Source organism: Alosa alosa, chromosome 24 (assembly GCF_017589495.1).
Source record: "Alosa alosa isolate M-15738 ecotype Scorff River chromosome 24, AALO_Geno_1.1, whole genome shotgun sequence".
NCBI lineage: Eukaryota > Metazoa > Chordata > Actinopteri > Clupeiformes > Clupeidae > Alosa > Alosa alosa.
In genome coordinates this window covers 7,569,351-7,580,079 of record NC_063212.1, presented here as the reverse complement: position 1 = coordinate 7,580,079, position 10,729 = coordinate 7,569,351, and the positions used below count along the sequence as shown (strand labels likewise).

Here is a 10,729-nt window from a genome sequence, read left to right as displayed (position 1 = left end):
ATACTGAAAATCATGAATGGATGAGCCCTTTTGCAGGGTTTGAATATCACAACAATTGATGAATATGAACTCACATTACGTTGAACACAGTTAGACTTTTGAACAGTTGTCTAAGCAATTATGTGATATGTCATTTATGAAATATTATCCAAGAGCGTGGTGTTTACTTTCAGTCACCGCATTGTATGCAGACCTCTGCTTAGAGGGACGCTGCTAAAAAATATGGGCCCTATGACAGAAAATAATCCTGAGCCCCCCAAAATGCTAGGCGGTCCGGGTGCAACTGATACATTGAAACTTAAAATATATTACATTAATTGATTATAGCATACAACACAGCCTATAAAAACCTACACTGGTATTCAACATTTTTGACAACATTTTTCCTAACACAATTTAACCAAGTCCATTGGGAGTTTGATCAATAAAGTAGCTCTTGAGCAACTATAGCCTAGCAGCTTTGAATGTAAAGGTAACACCTGCTAAACTCACCTCAGGGGTAGAAAACTTAAAATACACCCAAAAGCTGAAAACCCTTGACACGAGGGAACATGAAACTAGCTGTCAGACTTACGTGACTACATGCACAAACTACAGTGGGTTGCATAAATTTTCACCCCGGTGCTAAAAAGAGTAAAGACTAAAAAGAGGAAATTGGAAATTGATCTAAATGCCTTGAAAAAATGAGGAAAAATCCAATATTTAAGGACACAAATTTTCTTTGTTAATGAATAATGTATCATAAATAAATAAATGTTCTTTTAATTCCTCTTTTTAGTCAACTTTAGCATGGGGGTGAAAACTTATGCAACCCACTGTACGTGACTACATGCACAAACTACGTGACTACATGCACAGACTATGTGACTATGTGCTCAAAATGAAAGCTGTCATAGAACCTCAGCCTTCCTGTTTGTGTGTGTATGGTGTGAAAGAGACTATATCTTGTCAATATTCCTCTAACTCCTCTAACTTACAGATACGTGACTACATGCACTAATTCAAATGAAAGTAGACATAGAACCACTATTCACTATTTTTTATATTCAAAGTTCAGTTAGTCAGTCAACCAAGTTATTCGGCAAATACACTTCACAAATTAACTTTACATTTCATCTTACATTCATTATGGCGTTTAATTTGGTGCCCTAGTAATCAGTCCCACTTTTCCACCCAGTCCGACGCCCCTGTCTGCTTATACAATGGCACTGGTGACTTCATGACACCTTATATGTGATTTCCTTCTCACTTCAGCTGCAACAAGGGCTACGTGCCTAAGGAGCCAGTGGAGAGCCAGTGTTTGTCCACTCTGAAATGGAGCAGAGCGCCCCCTGTCTGTATGCCCGTGACCTGCGGGGAACCCCCAGCTGTTGACAAAGCTGACTTCACCCTGACTGGGAAAGAATACCTGTCCTCTGTGACATACACCTGCACAGAGGGGTACAGGTAAGGGTCAAAATCCGCTGTCTTAGCATGTGAATAACCAGATGGCTTTGTGATGCTGGCGGCTTGTGTATTTACACGCAGTTCAGAGCTATGGCTTTTGTGTTCCCCAAAAAAGGGAAGCTATGTTACCTTTGTGACTATTAGCATTGTAAAAAAGTGCAATGCAAATACAACTGCGTTTAGTTTCTAATAAATGTTGTGTGGAATGGAGTTGCGTTCATCTGTGTGGTGTCAGTCAGAGTAAAGGGCCGTTCTGGTGTTCAGACTGCAGGGTGCTGCAGAGCTGCAGTGCGAGGCGACTGGACAGTGGGCTTCTCCTGCCCCTCTGTGTGCCCAGGTCAACTGTGGGGACCCTCCCCCCTTGCAGGATGCTGTGATCACCGGGGACAACTTCACCCTGGGCGGCCAGGTGCACTATGTGTGCAAAGAGGGGTAACTACAGTTCACCACAGAAGATCTATATGAGGTTATATATTCTGGATCTGGCTGTAGCCCTAGATTAAGACATATTTTCAATACATACAGCAGCAATAAGCACGTAATAACGCAACATGCTACTCATTCTTGTTGTGTCGTTGTTTTTATTTGTTTGTTTTGTAGGTACACACTTCTGGGAGAGAAGACAAGGGAGTGTCTCTCGAGCGGCCAGTGGAGTCCGAGCTCCTCCCAGTGCGCCCCTCGCCCCTGCGGGCAGCCTCCCCCTATCGACCACGCCTCGCCCGAAGCAGGCCACAAGCTTTTCGGCGACACGGCCATCTATTCCTGCAATGACGGCTACATTGCTGGCAACAACACCAAGATGCTGTGCAACGCTCAGGGCGAATGGGCGGCCCCCGAGGGCCACGCCACGCCACACTGCATCGCCAACTTCTGCCAGAGGCCGCCCAGGCTGCCCCACGCCATCTTGGACACCATCAACAAGCCCAAGTATGCCAGCAACACGGAGGTGAGCTACAAGTGTGAGGAGGGCTTCATGCTCAACACCACCGCCACCCTGAAGTGCATCCTGGGAGGCCGCTGGGAGCCCTCGCCTCTCAGGGTCGGCTGTGTGCCCGTCCGCTGCTCCAAGCCCGAGAGCATCGAGAGGGGGTCGTTCAGCGGGACAGACTACAGTTTTGGAGCCATGGTTGCCTACACTTGTGAGACAGGGTACTTCATCAGGGGGGAGAAGAGGAGAACCTGCAGTGCCAATGGGGAGTGGGGTGGGGTCCTGCCAACCTGCCAGCCTGTGCTGTGCAATTACCCTCCGCTACTCACACACGGCTTCATCAGGGTAACTATAACCTCTTATTTGACCTGGTCTGTGTCTTTTTACCCATGCTCTGAAGAATATTAACTCACATTTGCTACAACAGAGTGCCTTTGTTTTTTATCCTTGGTGTCACCAGCCACTGCTAGGATTCTATGACTTTGACCTGGTCTTATTTTAAGATTTAACTTCATTGGCTGCATGAACATGTTAACAGTTTTGACAGGAAATGACAACAATCTCTTTTCTACTCTGTTTCTCTGTTTTCTATTCTGTCTTTGCAGAACCCACAGAAGAGAAGTCAATATGTCTTTAACAGTAAGGTGACCTACGTCTGCGCTGCTGGCTACAGCCTCAGGGGCAAAGGAGAGCGCGTTTGCCAGGCCAATCGGCAGTGGTCCAACACCGATCCTCCCTCCTGCGTGCTCCTGACATGCCCCACCCCGCCAGACATCAAGCAAGGACACTACAAAAGCTCTACGTTCCAGGTGGGCAGCAAGGTGGAGTACACCTGCAATGAGGGCTATGAGCTCACTGGCGATGCTGTCTGGACCTGCACAAAGTACGGGAGGTGGGACAAGAGCAGGGTCCCCCGATGCTCTCCAGTGCAGTGCCCTGAACCCCCTCTGGAGGAGAACCACCTGGTCCTGAAGAGCCTGGACTCCGACTCGGGAACCGTGGAGCTGTCCTGCGAGGAGGGCTACGTGCTCCGAGGCGCCCGCACGCTCCGCTGCACCCCATCGCAGGAGTGGAACGCCTCGTTTCCCGTCTGCGAGCAGGTCTTCTGCGGGCCGCCGCCGGACGTCCCGTTCGGTGACCGCTCCTCGGCCCCCTCGCACTTTGGCAGCGCGGTGACCTACTCCTGCATGGACGGGTTCAATCTGAGGAAAGGCTCCACGGTGGTCTGCCAGGCTGACGGTCACTGGAGCGCCCCGACCCCCGAGTGCAGCCCAGTGGAATGCCCTCAGCCAGAGGGCGTCCCCAACGGGATTGTAGACGTGCAGGGACTCATGTACCTCAGCACGGCGGTCTACAGCTGCAAGCCGGGCTACAACCTGGCGGGCAATGCCACTGTCATTTGTGGGCAGAGCGGCGTCTGGATTGGTGGTGTGCCAGCCTGTCACCCTGTTGAGTGCCCTGCGCCAAAGGATATTATCAACGGTAAGGTCTCCTATGCCCAGCTCCAGTTCAGCCGGTCTGTCACCTACTCCTGCCAGCAGGGTTATCGTCTACAAGGCACAGAGACACTCACCTGCCTCGAAACTGGCGAATGGGACCAGGAAGTGCCCACCTGTCAACAGGTGTATTGCGCCCCTCCCAAGCCAATCAAGAATGGCTTTGTTGAAGGAATGGACCACAAATTTGGGGTGACCATCTTCTATAGCTGCTTCCCTGGGTACCAGCTAGTTGGGCAGAACCACCTCACCTGTGAGGAGCACGGCTGGTCCAGCACTGTACCCGCCTGCGTGCCAACCGACTGCGGACTGCCCCCACACATCGACTTTGGCGACTACAAGAAGCTGGCAGACCCCAATTCCGAACTGTCGGGCGAAGGGAGCCAGGACGACAAGCTGACCGATGGAGCCTCGCTGGCGGACATGAGCTTCTTCCACGGCACCGCCATCGTTTACCGCTGCCACGCTGGCTATGAGATGTCGGGGCTGGTGGTGCTGGTCTGCCAGGAGGATGGCACCTGGAATGGCACGGCTCCTACTTGCATCCCTGCCGAGTGCAGCGTGCCCCCAAGCCCGGAGCATGGGTCAGTGGCTGTGACGGACACGGCTCTGGGCAGCCTCGTAGAGTACAGCTGCGAAGAGGGCTATGAGCTGGAGGGCCAGTCTGTGCGCCAGTGTGTAGCTGGTCGACAGTGGAGTGACACGCCACCGGTCTGCAAACTGGTCTCTTGTGGCGACCCGGGGGACATCAGTGGTGGCACGGTCAAGGGAGACTCCTACTCCTACTTGTCGGTGATCCACTACGAGTGCCACTCTGGGTACACCCTGCAGGGCGGCGCTGCCAGGACGTGCCAGGCGGACGGAAAGTGGGATGGTGAAGAGACGCGGTGTGCGGCCGTGTCCTGTGGCGCGCCGGTCATCCCGAACGGCGTCATCGTAAAGGGGAAGGAGTACACCTTCAGCAAAAAGCTGGAGTTCAGCTGTGAGCCTGGTTTCATGTTAAAGGGAACGTCTTTTACCACCTGTCTGGCAAACGGAACCTGGACTCAAGCCACCCCAGCATGCTACCCGGCAGACTGTGGGCAACCTCCAGCTATCACTAATGGTCGAGTCACAGGAAATGACTATGGCTACCTAAGTGAGGTAAGGTATGAGTGCAATGAGGGTTACAGTCTGACAGGAAGTTCCCTGCGGGTGTGCAAGGATGATGCATTGTGGGACAGGCCTCCACCTCGATGTAACATAATCACGTGCGACCCACCTGAGGATATTAGCCACGGGTACCTCAACGGTTCCAGTTTCAACTTTGAGGATGTGGTGGAGTACATTTGTTTCCAAGGCTACCAGGTGGTGGGCAACCAGTTCCTGCGCTGTGGGGCAGATGGCTTTTGGGTCGGATCGGTGCCGGAATGCCGCCCGTGCGAATGCACCCCGCCAGTTCTGAAGTCTGGAGCCGTGCTGGGTCGGGACCACAACTGCGGCGACCGTGTGCGGTACCACTGCGACGACGGCTACAGGACTCTGGGGCCCATTGAGGCCGTTTGTGAGAAAGGTGGCATCTGGAGTCCAGGGGTGCCCATCTGCTCACGAGGAAGATGCCCGCCCACACCACCTGAGGTCCAGAACGCGGTCATACAGGGCGGTAGCGCCACTCCACCCGAGACGCTCACGTATGCGTGCGTGCCGGGCTATCAGCTCAGGGGCTATCCTCACATTACGTGTGAGCGGGGCCGGTGGACAGCGCCTCGTCTCTCTTGTGAGCCCGTATCCTGCGGAGCACCACCATACATCCCAAACACCAGCACTGTGGGGGAGGCATTCACTTTTGGAAGCCACGTGCAGTACAGGTACCTCCCAAATCATGATGAAGGGGAAAATGCACAAACTTAAAGGAGAATTCCGGTGTGATATTGACCTAAAGTGTGTTGAAACATGATACCGAGTGTGAACGTATGTCTCATAGCCCATCTCGGCTTGTCCCCTGCACTCCGAAATCGGGTGCTAGTTAGCTGATGCTACCAACAGCTTTTTCAATGGGGGTGCCTCAGGCATCGGCCTAGCCATGCAAATAAATCACTATTTTACACCATTTATGAGGCTCAACGGATCTCCACACTTCATTGGTAGACTTCCGAGGGCCCTGGCATTTAAAACGATACATTGAGAACTTTGAAAATGCACTGGTAGTTTACTTACAAGACGATTTATAAAAAATAATTCTGTGGAAATGCATGGATTCCAGTTTCTTCCAGTAGCAGCAACTGGAATCCATGCATTTCCACAGAATTATTTTTGGAATCTGATCCCTATCATACCTGTTCATTCACTCGTCGCTCGACTTATCGTGACTAAATTCAAGATGGCTGCAAACGCTAAACTTCGTGAAGATACAAAGTTCTCAATGTCTCGTTTTAAATGCCAGGGCCCTCAGAAGTCTACCAATGAAGTGTGGAGATGCGTTGAGCCTCGTAAATGGTGTAAAACAGTGATTTATTTGCATGGCTAGGCCGATGCCCAAGGCACCCCCATTGAAAAGCTTTTGGTATCATCAGCTAACTAGCACCCGATTGCAGGGGACAAGCCGAGATGGGCTATGAGACATACATTCACACTCGGTATCATGTTTCAGCACACTTGAGGTCAATATCACACCGGAATTCTCCTTTAAGGACCCTAATTTGAATGGTGACCAAAGAGCAAGGTCTACAGTCTAAATCTAACTTGATAACTATTAATGATTTTTCATTATTTAATATCATTAACAAGATCTTGTGAGTCAGCACAAAGCTCTCACATGCCACCCGCTAGCTTTAGGTCGTGTACGAGACACCTTGCTCTTTGAGGGACTTTGCACTTTGCTCGTTATTAAAATTCAGCTGGTGAGCCAGGATGTCCTCTACTTCCCATCAGAGGCTACGGGGATAACACAGCAAAGCTTTTACTCAAGGCTATACATATTCATCACTACGGATATTTTCTTTTAAAAAAGATGCTATTATACCTCCATAGAAGCCAAAAAAGAAAGATGAAAAGAAAGAAAAGAGTCTGCTTATCTATACCCTGAAAGTCCAGTCATCTCTGGTAGATTAGAATAACCTAATCATTTAGAGTGCTCCTTTGAGAGCGAGCACTGTTTGATTGGGTAAAGTATTGTGACAGCCACAGTAATTCTACTGCACCCTGTCTGTGATATTGTCCATTAGGCAATGCTGATCAATAACCCACAAATGCAAGCCCATCTTGTCATGCATTTTTTTTGACAGACACTCTTAGCATTATCAGTTTAGGTAAACTCTATGCAATGGTAAGCAGACATTAAATTATGAATGATACCAAAAGGATTCAATTGGTTTTTATCACACAGATCACATACTGTACAGTGTAACAGTCTAAATCCTTTTTGAGTCTGAAGACCTTCCAGAATGGCATTGATTAATGTGTTTACAGCTTCTCTCAGAAGTGGCACATTTGAGTTAAACCTTTGCGTTAGTAACTCAGAAGTAACTCGGCAGTAACACATTTGAGTTAATACTTGTATACAACTCTTGACTCTTGTGTATACTCTGTATACTCTTGTGTTTGGTGAAGAAAACCTTTTCGACTTTCTCATTTGAAGTCCATTTGCTTCCACAGCTGTTTAGATGGCTTTGAGTTGGCCACACAGACCAGCACACTCTCCTGCCAGAGTGATGGCACCTGGTCCAAGCACAGCGTGCGCTGTCGGCCAAAGCCTTGCCACCTCCCTGCCAACCTCACCCACCTGGTGGCCACAGGGGAACACCCAACACCCCTAGGGGCCACCGTCACCCTGTCCTGCAAGACTGGCTTCCACCTGGAGGGACCGAGTGTTTCCAAGTGTGAAGTGAGTTGGATTTGTGCTCCTTTTAGTAATGAATAAATGACTACACTACATATACTGTACATAAATACATAAATCTTCACAAAAAGTTGTGAAGTTCTCCTGCCATGAATATTATGTTAATGAAAACACTTACACTTAAACATTGGTTATATATTCTGGATATCTAAAGCAGTGTTTTGACCTACATTTATATTCAGTCTAATGTTGGCCTCCACTTTTAAACTGTTTGGAATTAAACAGTGATTGTGTTTTTTGTTGGTTATAGCGTGGAGGAATTTGGTCTCCCGTATTTTTCTCCAACTCCTGTCTGCCCATCACCTGTGGAGAGCCCCCTGCTATTCTCCACGGAAGCCTAGAGGGCAAAGGTCACGCCTATGGGGATATGGTTATATACAGCTGTCTCCCAGGTTTCATAATCAAGGTACCAACCAGCTGTTATTAATGTCATTTTGCCGTTCACCTGGTGATGTTATACAAATTGATTGTCTCGATCATTTGCGCTATGCTTTGCCAAGCTCTCGTTTTATCTTACTGTAATCTTTCTTCTTGTTTTAGTGCTGAAGGCATCAGATTCCATGTATCCAATAATAATGCATGGCCTACTGCGTCTATTGCATAATCTCCAGTCCAGTGTGTTTGACAGATTTGAGATCGATACTGGGCCTACGCTGCTGGGAAATTGTGCTGTTTCCCAGAGGCCATGTGAGGGAGGGTGAATTTGCATTTCTGGTGCTGTAACCCCGTGGTTCTGTTCCAGGGGGACTCTGTTCTGACGTGCCAGAGGGACCAAATGTGGAGCGGGAACTCACCCGAGTGTCTCGGTAAGAATAAATCTTAGTGCTCTCTGCATCAAACCCCCAGAGAACTTGACCAGGAGACACCTTCAGTTTTAGTGATGTGCTACAGGTTTTCACTGAGGAATTCTTTGTGTACTATCATTTCCTGACACATCTCACACCATAGCACACATTTGATGGTTGGTGTTATTTTCTTTCTTACTCAGCCATCTCTTGTGGAAAGCCCCCCGAGGTTGAGGATGCAGTTGCGTATGTGACGAGCGACACGTTTGAAAGCACTGTCAGCTATGAATGCAATTCAGGGCTGCGCTTAGTTGGCCCAAAGAATCTAACCTGCTTGTCTGATGGGAAATGGAGCTTCCCCATACCATCATGTGAAGGTAAACGGAACAATATAATACACTATTGTTCTATGTATGTCATTGCTGCATCTTATTTTCAATTGTGCCTGACAGCAATAATGTGTCAGGAACTGACATGAAGAACTGGATGGATGGCAATGCACTATTCATATTCTAGCATCCTTTTCCCCGTTGTCTTTTCTGCTTCATCTCTCTTGCTACCCCTTTCTCCTCCATATATTTCCACCATTTCTTTTTTCTCTCTCTCTCTCTCTCTCTCTCTCTCAGCGAGCTCTGAGAGCTGTGGTGGTCCTCAGGAGCTGTTGAACGGGAGGGTGCTTGAGCACAGCTTGGCCAGTGGCCAGGCTCTGGGCTTCCGCTGCGATAAGGGCTTTGACCTGCAGGGGGAGCCGCTGGTAGTCTGCATGGGGAACGGTTCCTGGAGCGCCCCCCTCCCAGTCTGCACACGTAAGGCCCATTTCTTATTGGAAAAAAACAAAAAACACCTGGTGTGTGTGCTGGTTAGCCACAACACCTTGGATGACCTTTAGATAGATGCTTCAGTGGAAGACGTTTTCAGGAAATGAATCTGGGTTCTGTGAGACGTGTCAGAACATCCTGTGAAAATATCAGAAAAGCTTTCACAGTTTCACTTTGGCTTTCACCAAAACAAAACAGGTATCATATTGGCAGTGTCAGTGACAGTTAGGATGGTGGTCATGTGTTTGCAATTTTTATGCATGCGCTTTCGGTAGTTAGCGCAGAACAAAACGTACTGCTACTTTAAGTCTGCCTGATGTACACTAAACTGTCATGCTGTCACCTGTCCATCATAATGGGCATTCATGTGTGCACTAAACTGTCATGCTGTCATTTGTCCATCTTCATGGCCATTGATGTCCTCTCTGTCTTCCTCCATAGCCAAGTCCTGTCCCCTTCCTCCGGGGTGGTCAGACAGCAGTACCAACGCCTCACAGGGGGGCTTCGTGGTGGGCCAGACGGTGCCCGTCACCTGCCCCAAGGGCCAGCAGGCTAAAGGCACGGCCACACTCACCTGCAAAGCTGACCAGACATGGAGTCCCATCAGCACAGTGTGTGAGAGTGAGTAGCCCTGATGAGAACCTAAATCAAAAAGGGCGCAGTTTCATTTTTTTTTTTTCTCGGTTTTGTTTTGTTATCGTTTTGTTATGTTTTTGTTGTTGTTGTTGTTGTCATTAAATTGTAAAAATAATTTCAGAGCAGACCGCTCACATATACTGATTGTTCCATCTTAAAAACATGCACATACTGTAGAACTTACTTCTTCCTCAACGGAGGCACAGCTGAGTAGTCCTAGTAAAACAGAACTGGGCTGCTTTGTGGCTTTTGACAGTTACACCAACTGAACTGTTGCTAAAAATGCTAAACCCCCAGATCACAGCAGATATCAAATGTACCATGACCTGTTAGTCACAGATGCCATTGCATCCTTTGCATATCCGATATCCATTGTTTATTTATCATTTTTTATCTAATATTTTATTTATTTCTGATAATTTAAGTGAGTCGATTTCACAGAGTGTTTGAGTTTTTGAATTTCAATGACTGTAGAAGATAATTGCTTGACTGAAATTAAGTTGATTATGCAGCTTCTTGACACTTTCACTAACAAGCAGGCAGCCGTTTAACGCTTTCTACTGTGAATATCACATCGTTTTGATGTGAAAACCACTGTGGACCAACACAGCACCATGTAAAGCCATGGATAGTTGTGCTGAGAGACATTCCAACCTTGTTTCCTCTGCTGATTCTTCTGTTCGGAACCAGGTTGGCAAGTCTCGGTGCAATCCGTGTATCCGTGGCTTCATGTGGTGCTCTGT

At 48.4% G+C, this 10,729-nt stretch overlaps 1 protein-coding gene across 1 annotated transcript in view; it reads left to right on the top strand.

The window, feature by feature from the left end:
- svep1 (sushi, von Willebrand factor type A, EGF and pentraxin domain containing 1) overlaps positions 1 to 10,729 on the top strand; it is an 87,520-nt gene that overhangs the window by 62,474 nt on the left and 14,317 nt on the right. The window contains 10 exon segments of the mRNA XM_048235911.1: positions 1,255 to 1,446; positions 1,711 to 1,878; positions 2,047 to 2,719; positions 2,980 to 5,717; positions 7,504 to 7,732; positions 7,998 to 8,153; positions 8,490 to 8,553; positions 8,736 to 8,909; positions 9,159 to 9,338; positions 9,792 to 9,971. Of these exon segments, the coding sequence (XP_048091868.1) occupies positions 1,255 to 1,446; positions 1,711 to 1,878; positions 2,047 to 2,719; positions 2,980 to 5,717; positions 7,504 to 7,732; positions 7,998 to 8,153; positions 8,490 to 8,553; positions 8,736 to 8,909; positions 9,159 to 9,338; positions 9,792 to 9,971 (4,754 nt within the window).